The sequence below is a fragment of the Astatotilapia calliptera genome, chromosome 16 (genome assembly GCF_900246225.1).
Source record: "Astatotilapia calliptera chromosome 16, fAstCal1.2, whole genome shotgun sequence".
NCBI classification, from domain to species: Eukaryota; Metazoa; Chordata; class Actinopteri; order Cichliformes; family Cichlidae; genus Astatotilapia; species Astatotilapia calliptera.
The window spans coordinates 29,238,698-29,257,538 of record NC_039317.1 but is presented as its reverse complement, the minus strand read 5'-3'; the positions used below and the strand labels follow the sequence as shown (position 1 = coordinate 29,257,538).

At 40.2% G+C, this 18,841-nt stretch overlaps 1 protein-coding gene across 1 annotated transcript in view; it reads left to right on the top strand.

Moving 5' to 3' along the window:
* Positions 1-3,656: 3,656 nt before the first annotated feature.
* gpr39 (G protein-coupled receptor 39) overlaps positions 3,657-18,841 on the top strand; it is a 44,275-nt gene continuing 29,090 nt past the window's right edge. Inside the window, exon 1 of the mRNA XM_026144679.1 lies at positions 3,657-4,773. Coding sequence (XP_026000464.1) covers positions 3,990-4,773 — 784 coding nt within the window. The 5' untranslated portion in view covers positions 3,657-3,989. The remainder of the gene's footprint in view (positions 4,774-18,841) is intronic.

Sequence of the window (18,841 nt, the reverse complement as noted above, 5' to 3'; positions counted from 1 at the left end):
TTTTCTGTCCTGGTATGCTTTTACTGCATTGGCAGAAAATACAATTTTTGTCTTTCAAACTTATCTTTTGGGTTTTTTGTAGATTTGAAAAAAAAAAGGGGGGGAACAAATGATATGTTTATTTTAAATTGGTTCTTTGCCAGGTTGCCTTTTATTTGTTGACACAACACTGGTTCATCCCCGAGTTAGGAGCTTTTCTTTCCACTTGAATGACTCATAGATTAGTGTTAAGGAACTTATCAAACACACACTTCTCAGAAATGATTAATTCTGGTTCTTTGGAAGCAACTTATAAAAAAATTGGACTTTTGCACAGCACTGTGTAGAAATAAAGAGTGTACACATAGGTCAGAATTATTTTCATATGTGAAGATGTGAAGGGAGAAGCCATCCATAGCTATAATAACATGTTTGCTTCTCTATTTTAAAATAAGAGTCTATGGGAGCCAGCCTGTATCTGACAATACTCAATCACAGCGAGAAGGTCCTCAAAGCTTTTATCTAATCCTCTTCAACCTGCCTTCATCACTTCAAGGAGTCATCCTTTTAGGGTTTCTGTTTCACTCCTATGTTTGATTGACATTTTAAAATAAGAGTCTATGGGAGCCAGCCTCTAGTGGCCATTAGATTGACTGCAGTTCTCACCATCTGTGTTTCACTGCTAACAAAAATAAAAAGACTGTGTGTGTGTGTGTGTGTGTGTGTGTGTGTGTGTGAGAGAGAGAGAGAGAGAGAGAAGATAATGGCCGGAATGAATTGGCAAACTAAATATTTTTTCCTGAAGTTTTGTGCACATCCTGTTTGGAGTTTGCAGAGGTGATTGGGAGGAGGAAGTTCCTTTCACTCATTAGCCAGATTGGATGTAAAGGGAAATCTTCCTCATTTCTGCAGCCTGGAAAAAAACTTTGTTTCCTGTGGGTTTTTAACCCAGTCTTGGTGTTATTTAGATATTTGACCTGCTTATTTTGCACAGTGGGTTGTGAAAAACTGCTAAAAAATTATGTTCTGCACATTATCTGTAGTTTCACTCATGATTCACTTTATCCACTTTAGGAATATGAACTGTGCGTAGGCTGAAAGTCGGCCTTGTGTCTGACGTTTGGCTGCTTTTTTTTCCCTTTAAAATAATCAGCTGTTAGTTGAGTCCTTATCACGTCATGTCTGCTCTTTTTTTCCTTTAACCTCAAACAGCTGTGATGATTCCTCGCCTCATGATGCTGCTCATGATCTCAAAGTCAAACGGACAGTTTGTCGTTACTGAGATCTACAAACTGGAGCCTGAACACAATGTCACATAATTAAGATGCATCAGTACCATAATGAACAATCAACCTCAATTTTAGTTTTGACAGTTAACATCTGGCTGCCAGTGACGCTCGATGGAGCTCGGCAGTTTAATTGACGGTATCTGACAATACTCAATCACAGCGAGAAGGTCCTCAAAGCTTTTATCTAATCTGCTTCAGCCTGCCTTCATCACTTCAAGGAGTCAGCCTTTTAGGGTTTATGCACTCGAGTGTACTTCATGTTTATAGAGAAAGAATGGCCCCGCATTCATCACTGATTACCTTTAAAAAGGAGGAAAAGCAGTCAGATTTTCTTCCCCGGGCCTGGTGATGAACTCACCTCCTTCATATTTAGTTTATTCCACCTTTGACTTCTCCGTCATCCAAATGAACAACTGTGGCTAAAAGTGCACATTTCTGTCCTGTTTGAAGTCATTTTCAGGATTTCTGATTGTGCAGGAACTTCATTTTTATCTTCAGCACAAGCTCGATATAAATCTTAAATGTTTATTTGTACTGAACTGAACAGCGTTTCAATTGCTGCTTCTATTCTCGCTAAAAACTCGAGGCAGAGGATGTGTAAAGGAGGCACATTAGGACCGATGATGCACTGTAACATTGTCAATGTTAATGTTTAACTGAACAAGATGAGATGGCAAATAATGCCATGAATTTAAAATCTGTGAATGAATGAACACACAAATTCAACAGTCCAGCTGTTCAGCTCAAAGCAGACGCCTGATTCATTACAGAGAACATACAGAGCTTTTAACAAAAGGGAAAGAGGAACAAACAAGTACGCTGACGTTGGAAAGTAAATACTACAACCTGTTTCACTCCTATAGCTATATACACATAATCAGATTACCGGGCTATAAAAAGAGTATTAGAGCTACATTACGAACAACATATTCTTGTTCTTTTTGATAAAGAAAAGTGAAAATGTGGAGATTAAAGTTCAACACAAGACATTTTGTAGATGGTGTAGCAGCTGTGGCAGCTGTTTGACTTAAAAAACAACAACTTTAATCATGAAATTGCAACTTCAACACAGAACCACTTGGGACTGAAAATATTTATATTTCTTTCTCAATACTGTCAGTGTTATCAGACATGTTTCCAGCTGCCTTTGACCCGTGATTGGACAGTTTCAGCAGTGCTCCATTAATCAGTAATCAGTTTAAGATATGGACTATACAAAGAAATCAGAGAGACACTTCAGTCTTTGTGGAAAATTTCCTGCACCTGCCTCCATCATTCCAAATATCTGCATATTTGTTTAAAATAAAATAAATGTTTGTGCATAAAATGTTTGGGTTGTGATGTTAGGCTGACTTGGCCCAACAGAAGTAAATAAGTGTGAATTATAAAGTTCAGGCAGCTTAATATTTTGAACTGCGTGTATGTTTTGTCAACTAAATGGCAAAGTAAACTTCTGCTTGCCCAGCATTTTTAGGAAGTTGAGAACCCCCCCCCCAAAAAGTTCAACTTGTTGTTCTTTTTACAGTGTTGTAATGTTATGTTAGAGTTGCTCCACCAAGTAGTAATGATGTGAAAATAAATCTACATCTTTTATTTATATAAAGAGTGTGTTTTCTGGATCGTTGGTTGATATTCTGTCATTATCTCCATAAAAAGAACACTACCATAAAATTTAGAGATTATTCATTTCTTTAACTGAGAAATCAAATAATGACTTACTCCACTGCAACAGCCTGGCTAACTAAACTATTATAGTTGACCCAACAACTATAATAAAGTTGTGAAAACTTGGGACAACATGACCCAAACAGAACTAAATAAAAGTCTGAATTATGAAGTTTGTGAACTTAATATTGAAACTAAACAACCACGTAAACTTCTGTTTGTCCACCTTTTTAATTTACTGTTTAAACAAGCCTTCGGTTACCAACGCTTTTTACATTTTTAATTTACATTTAACCTCTTATATTGTGTATATTGTACATTTATATCGTACTCTTTATTTTAATCTTTGTGTACAGTGCTTTGTGACTACCTGTCTATGAAAAGCGCTTAATAAATAAACTTTACTTACTTACTTTACAAAGTGTTTACAGTGTTGTAATAATATATCAGCTCAACTTGACCCAAACAGAAGTAAAGTTCTGTGGGCTTCATATGTTGAACTGTATGTCATGTCAACATTACCTTCCGTGTTTCTTTCCTTTACAAAGCCGAGTAAAGTCAGCAGAGCCGTGCAGTCTGTTGCTGATCTGCTTCGTTTTTTGTTTTTATTCGTTGGCCCACCTGCTTTTTGTTTCTTACAGTGTGTGGGGTGAAACCAGACCCGCGCTCGTGTTTGATGTTTAACTGGGCTGTTCTCATCGGAGGGAGGAGGAAATCAGCGCAATTTAAATGTTGCCCAACACTTTACTTACTCACAGGTGAAACCACAGGAGGACACGCACGGGCGGAAACTCTCTGGATACTTCTACCTGATCATGAAGGCAGAAAGGAGGTGGCCGGGGCTGGGGAAGCACGCCGGGTAAACTGCGGAGTTTTTGTTTAGAAAGTTTTCCACAGTGCGCGTAGCGATCCGTGTTTCCCACCTCTACGATAGTCGGGAATACTTTGAGACAAAGTTAAGCTGTTTCCAGGAAAAACCGGCCCGCAAGGAGAGCGCGCAGCAGGACTGATAAGAAAAGCAATACCTGGAAAATCTGGACGCGCCAGTCTGCAGCCATGAATGAGGAAGTGCAGAGAGGAGAGGAGAAGAACTGGCAAGAGCTTGAACCCAAATATGGGATCAAAATCTTCCTCACGGTCCTCTACAGCCTCATCCTGGTGACGGGCATTGTGGGTAATTCAGTCACTATCCGAGTGACCCAGGTGCTAAAGCGTAAGGGCTACCTTCAGAAGAACGTCACTGACCACATGGTGAGTCTGGCTTGCTCTGACATTTTGGTGCTTCTCATTGGCATGCCGGTGGAGCTCTACAGTGCCATCTGGTTCCCCTTCTCGTCAGCGTCGGGCAACGCCTTCTGCAAGATCTACAACTTCCTGTTTGAGGCTTGCAGCTATGCCACCATCCTCAACGTGGCCACGCTCAGCTTTGAGCGCTACATCGCCACCTGTTACCCTTTTCGCTTTAAAACCTTGGGAGGAAAATGGACCACCGGCCTAATCACCTTCGCCTGGGTCGTGGCCCTGCTCGTGGCCCTGCCACTGCTGATCACCATGGGAACGCAGGGGCACATCCCAGTCACGCGCAGCACCCCAGTCCAGAACCTGACCTTCTGCACCAACCTGAGGGAGCACTGGGTGATGTACAGGATCAGCATCTTCTTTGCCTTCATCGTGTACATGATCGTGCTGGTCTGCGTGGCTTTCATGTGCCGAGCTATGATCGTGGTCCTGAAGAAGCCAATGGGATTCATTGAAGGAAGCACCAGTGGAAATCAAAGAGCAATCCACAATGAAAGTTCAAAGGTCAAGTCAGCCAGGAAGCAGACCATAGTTTTTCTTGGTAAGTTGGAATGTATTGTATTGTATTGTATTGTATTAATGTCTTAAAACCGATGAAGCTGCAGAAATTTGTAAAATAATTTGAATCTGATGCCACAAACGTGGAAGAAGCGGCGACATCATGACACCAGAATGCGCCAGTCCACTGCCTGGCTGCAGTTCAGTCAGGCATGCAGCAGAGGGCGATCACAAGGTAGTCCGCAACCAATGGCAGTGCCGCAAAATGGTAAAAAACCATCGTGGGCTGGACCAGAAAAAAAAAATCACAACAGCTTAAATTAATTTTTTTAAAAACACTGTCCAAAGTTTTCCCTTCTTTAAGCGTTGAGTTTATTCTAGAACTGTCCTCGCCATCATTTGTAAAGTGGAAATACCACAAAATATCATTTCCTATTAAATTATTTTATTACCAGAACAAACAGCCTTTGAAAATATACCCCCAGGACATGGAAGTGTAAGTACACGTACAAATTGCAGTAAAAAAAAGGAAGAAAAAAAAAATTCACACAGACAGTGTCAGGGCTGGCATTACTGTACTGGGAATATTATCGAAGTCACTTTAGTGGCCCGGTTTGAGCCCTGACCTTTGGAACAAAGTAATTATTAACAACTCAACAAAAATCCAAAATTTTTGAATTTGTTTTTAACAAATAAAATGTCAATAAAGTCTTTTAGTTCAAATAAAACAACACGGCCAAAGAAGACTGGCATTCTGCTGCTACATGCTGATTGGTTAGTTAAAGGACGCACAGTTAAACTGTAAATGTACTTTACTGTATGATGGCATGAAGAGGGGATAGCATATCCCTAATATGATCATCTCAGGTGCGGAAGCCCCACCCATCTGCTTCTCAAACCTTTTGTTTGCAATGACAGCCAATCAGAAGAAATTTGTCTTAAAGGGGGAGGAGCGAAAACAAATCTAAGTTTAAGATCAGCTTAATTTAAAGAGGTGGACTTTTCTTACCAAAGTGCTTGAGTCTACTTGAACTCTCCCGAGTCTAAATTTCTCGATAATGTTAACAGAAACAGTGAAGTAGGGTCTTCTTTGTACACACTGTGCACCGTGCTCTACATGAGTGATGTGCAGTCTCTCCGCTTGTTTACACCAACAGTAAAAACACCACTTTGTCTCTGAGCCACAAGAGGAAGTAATAAAAATGAGTCTGGGCTGTCTTCTTCCCTTGTTCTGACCATGAAAATGATTGATGTCACACACTGACACGCACAAGCTGCTTTTGTTTAGGGTGTGTCAAACACGCTGCACACAAATTGCCTGTAATAGTAATCATGGCTTGTTTAATGCTGAGCTGTTCTGCTCATGTCCAGCTCTGAATTTTTATCCTTGGACTCCAGGGTAGCTTTGCATGAGTCACTGTTCAAAATAATCATCCTTTGCCTTAAACTAGGAGTCGGAGCAGCCTCACAGCCCCAAACACACTATTTTAGCTTCTCTCCTTCTTCTGATTGGCTGCTCCTCATTTAGAACATGTTTGAATGGCATGTGGGTGGAGTTTATTAGCATATCTGCTTTCTATGACATCATAAGGATCCAGGAGTTTTAAAAGCTGCCTGAAACGGAGTGTTTAGACCTTTTTGTCTGTTATCCAAAAGTGTGACCATGTTTAATATGGACTTCCACCAGAAAGCTAAATCTCTATTAAGCTTTTAGCCTTGCAAAGAGATGTTTTCATGCTGCCCAGTGTGAAGTCTTGAAGTTGAGGAAGTCAAAATGCTCCATGGTCGTGTTTTAACTCTTAAGAAAAATACTTCCCACTCAAAAACTGACATGAAATCATCACAAGAGACAAAAACATGGGTGAAACCTCACTAAACACCTCACAGAGAGGAATTCTTCTACCAGAGCAGTCAGGCATGCCAGCACCTGCCTAACCCAGACTACATGTTAACAGCAGAGTTTGTGGAATAATGACACGTTGGACGTCCTGTGTGCTCTGTCTGGGTCCACTGAATATGAGCAAGGAATGGCCTCGAAGAAGGAGAGGCTCGGAGGTGTTAACGGATGTTGATGTTCTGCAGTGAAGGCAGCAGACTGACTGTGTCCCTTTAGTCATACAGCAGACTCAGCGCATAAATACACAAAACACTGACAGGAAACAGGACGTGCATGAGCTAAACTGCACACTAACAGAATAAAACTTTTAAACCCCTGTTATCCTGGTCCCAGCGACACCTACAAAACATTTTGAATTGTTTTGGGGGTTTTTTAACTTTAAATATGGGTGCGTTAACCATCACCCCTGCCCCAAAGAGCTGTTTGATGTTTTAAGTTTTGTTTTTTTTTTGTATTAAAACATGCTGACATCAACCTGCTTTTGTTTAATGGACTGGTTCTTATATAGTGATTTTCTACTCCATCTGAACACTTAAAGCAATTTATACAACATGCATTCAAGCATTACGTACTAAAATATTGCATTTTATGTTCTTTGCCCAACTGGCTGAAATCTTTGACTTTTATAAGCTGTAAAAACTTGAGATTTTAAGGTATATTCAAACTTTATTGCTTCACTGTGATGTCGTAGGGTACCATAATGACAGGTGTGCTGCATAGCGCTCTCCATCCCCTTTTATATGATATAGTACTGAATATGGTTTCTTGAAATGTCTTTGTAAGGTCACCTTTGATCTTGGGTGCTATCAGTGAAGGTCCGGGTCAAATTCTTAGTCAGCCTAGGTATTCATATCCCCAAAGGCCACATATATTGCTGTGTTTGAAGTCGATCCATGAAGAATTGTGGGTAATATCAATTTCTTACTGATTTTCACCTAAATTAAATCAACTCGAGCTGTTATTGGTACCATTGGACTAAATTGAGCTTGATATCTTAAAAACTGTGGATGCTGGTCTGCTAACAGGGGAAAATAAACTGGGCTGTGAACAGAGGTCCACCTTTATTCCACAATAATCCTCCTTTTGTATAATACCAGCATATTCCTCTGGATAAAATCCTCATACAGCACACACAGTTTTCAAAGACTCGTCCTAATAGGCCGTTACCTGTAAATTCATTTATGGTTTTCAATGCGCTCTATAAAGTTTTAGGAAACTGGACAAGTGGGGGACAAAAGAAGTGGCAGACTTGAAATACTATCTACAGCTCATGAACAGTATCTGAAAGTCATGTTTTTATGAAAGAGGACAAAATCCTGCAGAGAACTGAAACAAGACTGAGAGGTGATCTGAACCATCTACTGTTCACTGAAGCTTAATGAAAATTCTATCCATCCATCATGCAATACCCTCGGAAAGCATTTGATTGGCAGCAACTTTATTTTGCAGCATGATGACACAATGATACACTGCCAGTGCAGTAAAAGCATATCTGGATAGTGCTCCATTGTGTGTCTTCCCCAGAGCCCGGCCCTCAACATTTGAGCAGCATGGGATCATTTAAAGGCAGAGACATCCAAAGAGCTCTGGATATCCTTTGAGAAGCCTGAAGATCTATTCCTGAATATACTGACAGAAATTCCAGAAAGCTGCCTAAAGGCCCCGGTTTACCCACCGTAATGGTCGCTTGCCACCACAACATTGTATCACAGGGCTGACCCACTTGACCCAAGAAGTTTTATTTCCAGTTCTCAGAATTAAAACTTTAGATTAAAAAAAAAACAAACCTAAACATGTTTTCCTTTTCTACAAAAAAGTAAAAGACAACTTTTTTGTTATCGGGGAAATTTTGACCAATCACAATAAGCCATTTCACACCTGCCCTACACTTGTTTAAATCTGAGCATCATGTCACATTCATAGGTTGGTTAATAGAGGCTGAAGAAACAGAAGTATTCTGAACCCAGCAAATACATTTAATACTGACAGTTGTTAAAAGTTTCTGTTGAGATAAGTATTTGCAGCACAGAGCACCGCCCTCTCCCTCTGCTGATTGGCTCAGTGTAAGCCACCTGGCACTCCCTTTCTTTTACTCCTCCTCTCAATATAACAATAATCATTCAGATAAGATGATACTGGATTATAGTGTTTATTATCCTTTTAAAAATCTCATTTGTGTTGTGTGGCAGCTGTCAGACAGATATAACCACAACAATGATGAGTTCCTAGTTACTGACATTAAAGACCTCATGAATCACCTGGACTTGTTCAGCAGAGCTAGAAAAGATTTTTGCAAAGGTGGTGCCCTGCAGCTCCATCCTGATGGTAATGCATATTCACCACGAAGAAGGTGCGCTACATCACTGAGGATGTTGCGCCTCCTTTGTCACCAGTTCGGACTCACAAAGTTGCGTCATATTGCGTTGCTACTGACCTGCAATCTTACTGCTCGTATTTACAGACCTGCTGAGATCTCGGTGTTTGAGTGGATAGTAGTGATGTTGGTCTTCATAATCCACAGCAAAAATAACAATAGCAGTGCTGGTGTTGTTTACTCAGTGCGTACAGGCACGTGTAGCTGCTTCAGGCCCAGCCCAAATTACTCAAGTCCGTTTAAAATCATATAAAATCGTTCATACCATATATTGACCTAAGCTTGTTAGACTTATACAAACTGTTTTTGCCTTAAATTAGGTAGCCTGAGTACAGCTGGGACAGTTGAAGCTGCCATTTGTTTCTGCACATGTGTATTAGTGTTTCACTTCAACACGTCGCTTTCCCATAGTTCACTGTGCTTTAACATTGCTAAACTGAACTCTCAGATCACTCTAATCTTCACTGTGTACTGACGTATGTCAGGACATGATGTCATTCAAGGTTATCGCACTGCTAAGAGAAATGGGCAGGGTGGTCTGTTTATTTAAGTGGTTTAACATTACTGGTTTAGGCATACAAACACACCTTCCTCTGTTTGAGTCAGTCTACTGTGATGTCCTGCTGGATCAGCCTGGCATTGAACGCCAGCCAAACCTGTGTGTGTGTGTGTGTGTGTGTCTGAATCACAGCACAGGAGTCCATTATGTACTCCTAAAACTCACACATTCAGAGTATTGATTTTATAACCTTGGTGTTTGTGTGCGATTATTCTTTTTTTTTTTTTTTTTGTGCTGAAAGTATAAATACTGTGAAACATTTTAAAAACTTTTAATGTGAATTGTTGTGAGTTTTACTTCAGGCTGAAGGGGGCCGACGGGGAGGGACTGAGGTAAAGAACCAGTGTGATGTGAAAACAATGGGAAGCTAGTGCAGAGTCTGTGACACTCAGCTAATGGAGGCAGTTAAGGTGTTTTAAAGCCTGTAGGGCTGATTGATGCAATTTGTGAACCACACTGCTCCTCTAAAACATAACTCGGTTGAGTATGATCACACAAACAAGATGCACAAAATCACTTTCAGGTCAGAGCAATCCAGTGGCAGTTATCATTATAATTTCTGCATAATTCACAAAGATATGAGAGGGATAATGTAGAGCTGAAGGTTTGCTCGACATTTACACCAAGCTGCAGCTTCCAGGGCTGAGAAACTGAGGTGAAAGTGCAAAAACCTGCAGTTTCTTTATATAAAAGTAGACTTAGCCACAGGTGATATCACGATTTGTTTTGTTTTTTGTCTCTGCATTTTAAAGCTTCACCCCACCATGTTGGTTTTTTTGGAGGCAGAGGTTAAACTATTTGGACGGGGAAATGGAGATGGAGCTGGAGCACACTGTAGGATGGTCTGAACCCAAAATGACACCAACAGAGCAAACACTGTCTGCATGTCGGGCTGTTTGTTTTTATGTTGGACTCACTCAGTTCCCGCCGGTTTCCAGGATCAGTTTCTTGCAGCAAGCCGTAAACATGTTTATTTCAGTTGGACATTTTAAATTGGGAGTCTGTTAGAACTGGCTTATCTTTGGAGTGTGTCTCAAGTGGTCATTACAGGAACTGCAGTTTTTGACTCTTGAGGCTTTGTCTTCATTTTTCAGTTCTGAAGGTTGCGACTTCATTTTAGGGGTGATTTTTGTTTTTAAATAACTTTCCTCTTCTAACTGTATTAAAGTGTGTACATTATGAGGGGCGTGGCCTCTTTGACTGACAGGTGTATTCGACACAGGCTATAGCTACTAGCTGTCTGCTAGGTTTCGCCTCAGCTAATTGAAGTCCCTGAATTCTGACCCCTGGATGTGCTGTGGGTGCCTTTTGGAGCATTTTAAAATAGAATCTGGCAAACAAAAACCCCAACCAAACAAACAAGCCATGACTTCAGACTGTCTATGGTCCAGTTTTTTCCATTGACACTGGAGTGTTCTCTGAGTCTGTTAGCAGTAATTAGTATGTATACCTGTGTTTGTATGGGCTTCATGGATGCATGTCTTTGCTCACCATCTTCTCCTCCATATATGGTCATGGATGGCTCCAGAAAAACACATCTAAAAGACCCAACTCCAAGCTTCAAACTGGGACTCCACAAAATACGGGGTGGCTCTGTCCATCCTCATTTTACAGTCTGTGGCAGGCTAAGACAGGGAGAGGGAAACTGACCAAGAATACTGAGATTTTATGAGGAGATTGAGGTCTTGTGCCTCAAAGTACACATCTTCATAAGCAACTAGTAGAACATGTAATTTTTGTATCAAAGTGCAGACTTGTACTAGCTGCAGAAGTCTGGTTAAAGCCAGGGATTACATGAAAGCATGGAGAGTTTTACACTGGACCTGTAGGAATGTAAAGACGTAGTGTAAGACGTACTTTACACTGTTAACATTTGTCAGGCTTTGTGTTTGACATGCTTTTAGACGACATTTACTCAAAGTGAAGTGCAAATAATTTGGTGGCTGTTACATATATGGGCAAGCTGCCCAACTGAAGTCTATGCCTTGAAAACTGTCATTAATGCTACTTTACATTCACTTCTTTTTACATTCTTCTGAGGGAAATGCTGAACTTTAAAAAGAACTTATAAGCTTAGAAGTTACAAAACACGTTAACCCGTGGTTTCCAAGCATTGTGCATAAAAGAAAGTTTCTTTGAGTTCATGGTAAAGTAAAACACTTATCTTTGGAAAACAAACCTTTGAGTTTTATAGAAGTTTAGAGGAAGGATTTCCCCCCTCGTCCTAAACAGGTTCATTTAAATAACTGCTTGAGAACCAACCACATCAACTTGTTCACTATTTCAAAAGGGACACAAAGGTTAAAGAAAGGTGAGAATGCAGAAGTGAAGCATTGCTAATTAAAGGCTAATTCGCTGTTCATTGGGCTTCTTCTTTAAGAATTGTTAGACTTTTGTGCATTCTGTGCATATTTCACCCGCCTCTAAAAAATGTGCAGCTCAATCAGGAATCGCTCGCTGCTTCGACATCAAAGGTCTCTTATTCTGCTCAGTTTCAGGAGGATCAGAAGACTGATCTACAGAAGATCAAAGCAGCAGGACATGCCCAAAACACCTCACCTGGGAAGCACTCAGGAGGTATCCTGAATATCACTTCCTGTCACATGCTTCCATGAGGTTGCTATTCTAATTCCCCACCACACCGAGCTCATCGAGCTCTGCAGCACAAGACAACCAGTCGACCTGGTGGAGCCGTAGTTAGTGTAGGAGAGGCAGCAGATTATGTTGCTCAGGTTTTTCTTTGTCTCGAAGAACTTGACAAATAAAAAATTAAGAGAAATTAGAAGCTTATAGATGTTATAATTTACTCGTTTATTTAAGAAAAGCAGTTCCCGCCTCCAAAGATCATGAGGAGAATCGTGAGCAAGTAGATACGGTCGCCACTATCATCTGAGAGTACAGATTCACATTCAGGATATTTTCAGTTCCAGGTCTCTGGGTTTTATTATCACCTGATAATTTCACTGTTGTCCTGAGCAGAAAACTGCTTCACTCCCACTGTGGTCTGATTCAATTACTGGCCAATTGTACACCCTTGTTAGCCTAATAACATAATAAGTATTAGACAGAATCTTTGTCCTCACATAAATGAACGAGGAAGGGTCGGCTGCATTAAAACCAGCTCATAAAGTGGGTTTTTATCCGTTAGTCACAATTACTGTGTGGCTTAAATTCCTGATAGGACACAATTTGTTTCTGTGCTTCTGTGTCGATGTGACTCTGAATGCGGATTCACTGGTATTACCTCATGGTCGATGGTGACAAGGTGGGCATGATGATGATGCCAGACATAGTGAAAGTGATGTGAGAATGAAAAGGACATAAAATCAACATGTTCCTGGTTAATTAAAGGATTGCAGTCATGATCATTTGGATTGGCAGACAGTGCTGAATATTATACTGGAAATGGCCTTTAAAGTGGGCCTAATCTGCTTCTCTTTTTTCCCCCCACTCCATCAGGTACATCTGTTCAACTTCTCGTTAACGCAGATATCACATGGCAGCAACTCAAGTGCATTTAGGCATGTAGGTCAAGACGACCTGCTGAAGTTCAAACTGAGTATGAGAATGAGGAAAAGTGACTTTAAACATAGCGGGGTTGTCGCTGCCAGACGGGCTGGTATTTCAGAAACTGCTGATTTGCTGGTATTTTCTCACACAAACATCTGTAGGTTTTATAGAAGATGATCCAAATAGGAGGAAATATCCATTTCACTGGGTGGAAATGCCTTGATGATGCCAGATGACGAAGGAGAATGGGCAAACTGCTTGAAACTAATAAGAAGAAAACTGTAAGGCAAATAACCACCTGTTACAACACTCCCATCAGCTAAGAACAGAAAAGACTAATATGCAATCAGATTCACCAGAATTGGACAACAGAAGATTGGAAAAGTGTTGGCTGATCTGATGAGTCTTGATTTCGGCTGGACTTTTGGATGGCAGGGTAGAAGGGCAGAATTTAGAGCAACCAACATGAAAGCATGGATCCATCCTGCTTTTTATCAACAGTTCAGGCTGGTTGTGGTGTGGTTGTACGTGGGATATTTTATTAGCAAAGTTTTGGTCCCTTAGTCACCGCTAAACACTGTTTAAACTCCTCAGCCTTCCTAAGTATTGTTGCTGTTGTCCATCTCTGAATGACCACAGTGGCTCCTTCCAGCAGGAGTGCATGCCACAAATGCCACAAAGCTCAAATGATCTCAAACTGGTTTCTTGAACATGACAATGAGCTCACTGTACTTAAATGGTCTCCACAGTCAACAGATCTCAGTCCAATAGAACACCTTTGGGTGTACCTAATAAAGTGGCAGATGAGTGTGATGCAATTCTCATTTTCTCAGTAACAATGAGAAATGCTCCGGAGTTACTCAGTTTTCTCCCCACGTTCTGTGTTTAAATCAGCTGAAAAATGGACCTAATATTTGGAGAAATTCAGCTCTTAGTGAGGGCTCGAATGGGCTGTGAATAATGAGTAAGAGCAGAGAAAAACTGAGATGTAATGCATATATTCGGTCTGAAGAACATGCCTCACTTTTTCTCTGTAATGCGCTTCAGTTGAGTTTTTGCCTATTGTCTCAAAATAAGCCTACTTACCATATCTAAACCATGCAGTCATGAATACTGTAGTGTTTTGCAAAATTAAGAGTAAGGATTTTGAGGAGAAAATTGTGTTTGTAACCAAAGTAACGCTCCCTGCTTCAGAGTCTCAGCATGTATCAGACATGTTTATTACAAAATTGAGGTTTATTGCTGTTTTCAGGCTGTTTACCGAAAGCGTTCACCTTCCAGCAAAGCCACTGCTGATACGAGAAACGCATTTTGAGTTTGTTGAGCTTCAGTCTCTCATTTTATATCCTATAAAAAAAAGAAAAAAAAAAGGTGCACAGAAAAAATGCTGTTAAAAAGAAAAAAGTGCAAGTCTGAGACTGAAACTCGACAGCCCTGAATGATTTTTAATCAGGCGGCGTGTAATGACACTCCTCAGTGTGTGATAGTCTTTTATGCAAACAGTTTGCTTGTACTTAATTTCAGCAGGAATCGTGTGGGCTGTTCAGAGCACACACTCCAACTCTACACCCTCCTCCACTTATTACCAACAGACTAGAATATTGATGCATAAATAAATATTGATGAGAACAGATATAGGGGGGATTTTCTGGGTTTAAAAAAAATATTATTTATGGCTCACTTTCAAGTCAGTTTTTATTTCTCACTTTATTGCATCCACATTTAAAGGAAGGTGTTTTGAGTCTTATTAGGAATGACTAATTTTCATGATTCCTAAAGAAAATCACCTGACCATGATTTAAAAAACTTCAATATTTACTAATACAAAATTCATAAGAGCTCGGGCATAAACACCACTGCAGACTCGACTTCATCATCTTTGTAATGGAATATTACATTTTACTGAATATAACTTTGAGGTCACGTCTGTTATCGACTGCAGCGATGATCCCAGTTTGCATTTGAATATTGTTATTGTGACAGATTCCACTCTGTCGTAAACGCTGATGTCAGATGTTTCCCGTTCCTGCCGCTGATGCACTTTACTTTGAAATAACTTTCAAATCCCGGCTGGGCCCGGCGACTTTGGAGAGTAATTAAAACCAGGGAACATCCACGTTAAGTTGCCCGCACATCACGTCCAGGACAGAAGGTTAATTGCTTGAGAGCCAGCATTTGTAAAATGAATATTAATTCTATTGAGCTGCTTTTGGCTTTTGGCCTGTGACCTTTGACCTTTGGGGCCACTTGTGATGGAGCTTAGGAAAAAAAAGAGCTGTGAGGGCTAAAGTTTTTGGCTGCAGCAGGGCTCATGTGTTAGAGCTTAGCAAAAACAAATCACAGACATACAACATTAGCATTAATCTTCAGTTAAAGTGACAAAACATCTGCTCTCAAACTGAAGAATTTCAACATCAGGGTTTCCTGATTAAAACAAATATTAGGCGCTAAAAGAGAGTTCCTGAACCACACCAACTTTATTTTGATTCCTGAGCCCATTCAAGTATATTTAATGCCTAAACCAGGGATGGGCAGCTCCAGGCCTCGAGGGCCGGTGTCCTGCAGGTTTTAGATGTGTCCTTGATCCCACACAGGTGATTTGAATGGCTGAATGACCTTCTCAACATGTCTTGAAGTGCTCCAAAGGCCCTCAAGGCCTGGAGTTGCCCTCCCCTGGCCTAAACCTACCCAAGTTCACTATAGTTCCCAAACCTATTCAAGTAGGTGTTAGTACATAAACCTAACCAGTAGGTGGAACTGAAAAAAAGGAAAAACTAAAACAAAAAGAATACAAAATTTTCAACAGGATGGTAATCGAGGTCTGCTGGCTGTCTCCATAAACCTCAGTCTCAGGAGTCCTGTGTTTAGTTTATCCCACATCCACACCTCCACCTCCTCCAAAATATGGATGTGTTCGCTCTGTGAATCAGCAAACTCTCCTGCGGGTTTATTTCAAGTCATTTCCTATTTTGGTTTGTAATCCCAAGTCTCCTTGCACTCACTTTGCTTCCTTCATTTGTTATCCTGCCACTCTTGTTCCTATCAGTGAAATATATACCCTGTAAACTTACACCCTTTTCACTCTGTCACTTCGAATGTGGTCTTGTTAGTACTTGTTGTCAGGCTTTCCAGGATTTCTCATCTTCTCATGTTTGTTCTCCTCTTGGATTTCTTTTTGGATTGTTTCCTAACCTTCACGTGGATTGTTTGGCACACTGTGATTAGAGATCTGGATTTTGTGTCTTGTTTTTGGATCGCTCCGTTTTTATAAAAGGTGAACCCTCAAATTCCTCCAAACCTCAACATGTATATTTTACCTTTTGTCCATCATGTATTGCGTATTTATTCATTGTGTATTTATTCATCTGAGTGGGAACGTTGTCTTTCCATGTTATGAATCTGTAATGATTTTTAGCCAATTATCTACTGTAGCTGTCCATTTTAACAGTGATCAATTATTTCGTTGCACTAAAAAATGTCATAAAGTGTAAAGTGCACTCTAGATACGCTCCATAAATTTTAGAAAAAGCCAGCTGGCATTGAGTAATTCCATTTTAATGCCATTTCTGGACCAAAGACCGGCACTCCAGAGGCTGATTGGCTGAAACAGAGAGAAAGAACTTTGCTACACATGCTTAAAGCAGCCGTTTACATGTATGAAATGCTTTATTCTTCTTTTAAAAATCTGGTTGTAACTTAAAGTTTGAGTCTTCCTTTGCTTATTACGGTCTTTGACTTCTATGTAAAAAACTTCAGGCAAATTGTTTTTGTTATAAATTGGCTCCCAGCTGCTGTGGTTGCTAAGACCAAAGACCGTTGCTGATATTGGTGCATCAAGATGGCGATAATACAGCCGTAAGATCTGCTGTCAGTTTGCAGGTGAATAGGGTCAAGTTGGTAATCACATGCAATGTGTTTGTGTTAATGGTAATTAACTGTGATAAAGCCCCAGAAATTCAAATGAACATACAGTGGTCCCTCGCTGTATCGCGATTCACTTTTTGCTGCCTCGCTGTTTCGCGGATTTTTTGGTGTGCATTTTTTTTTACAGTGCATTGTGTTCTGCATCCTGATTGGCTGTAGACCATTTTCAATCAATCTCTTGCCGTGTCTCCTGTACAACTTGTCAAATTTATATAAATCTTCGCTAGCAGAAGACAACACAACAGTGTCAACGTCAAAGGATTATAAGGCGCATTAAGTGAAACCAAACAGTCAGATAAGTCAAACTTTACTCAACTCATTCTTCTTGCTTCCTCCACTTCCGTACCATTGATTCATTAATGTTAAATTAGCTGCTCTATTCCCATGTTCTGGACTTGAAAACAGGGTTTGATCTTTGGTTTCATTCTATAATACTGGATTCATTATTCTACTAAGGCTTGGAGTTTGAGAGTGTTGAAACAAGAGAGAAACGTGTGAAACTGTTCATGCCTGTCTGAGAAAAGTGTACAAAGTGTTTAGTGAGGGGTTTTACAGCCTTAAAACATCTATAATAATTGTAAAAAATAAAGATCGCTACTTTGCGGATTTCACCTGTCGCAGGTTATTTTTAGAACGTAAAACCTGCGATAAACGAGGGAACACTGTACTTGCATTTAGTTCAGCCAGAATTTAATAGATTTCAACAGTTTCCTCTACAAATTGTGAGGTAGTACTGAAGAATGGTGATTTAACTGCGAAATTACATAGGTGCTTGATAATCTGGCTTTTATATAGAAATACAGCCAGTTAGCAAACAGCAAAGAGACACATTGCAGAAGAGTTGTGCAAACTAACTCAGATGAATTCCAGTGTGTTGTCATTCTGTCTGCATTTATAAATTAAACAGCAATTATTGGCTTCGCCAGTCTGAGAATCCGGTCAGTTTTAGCGCGACTTTATGGAGACAAGTTGCCTCCTACCAGGCAACCTGTAATATCCTTGGGATCAAAAAGTGGCTGCCGCAACTACAGCAAAAAGAGTTCAGTCAATCACCGGGCAGCCACCATGTTTTTTCCTTGTAGCAAGGGGTTTGCCGGCCTATTTTTACTCAACTGTGAGTAAGCCGAGCCATTAGTCATATCCACCCCTTACTCATCGCATCAGGAATCAAAATTCCAAGATAGCAAAGGTGAACAGGCTCAGTCTGAGGCTTCACTAACCAGTGCATGATGTCATATTGGTTTCATCCGTCTTCCTGCCGACGGTCGTCAGTAGATTATGGCAGCTAATTTCATCCTAACTTCTGGGGCTGATGTGGATTTATTTTATCAGCAAACATTAGAACGAACCAAAATACAGTTCACGTGGTGGAGCTAAGTAAAAAAGAAAAAAAAATAGCTGGCTAATCAAATCTGTCTTATAATATGGGATAGAATAAAACAATTCAGGTAAACAAATAGATGTTAGTGTTTAAGCACTACTGAGAGTGTTTGATAGTACAGTTTTGTTCTTTATATCAAAATAATGTTGTGGCAAGCGTGTGTTAAACATCATCAAGAATTGTGAGACTTGCTGGTTAGATTACTTGTTTTTTTCTTTTTTTTTCTCTTGCTATATTGTCTGTGAGGGACAAAAGAGATGAGATGATGGGAATGTATGGGATTAATTTCAGGTAGTATTTCAGCAGGCTTTATGACACCTGGTACCCAGAGATGACCTAGTTTTATTCCAGCATCATTTATACTGTGTGAATGCCTGAGTCATGTACAAAATAGTCAGACTTGGGCAATTATACCACTGTACCGATACCACTGTACATTCACAAAATTAGAATGAGAAGAAGGAAA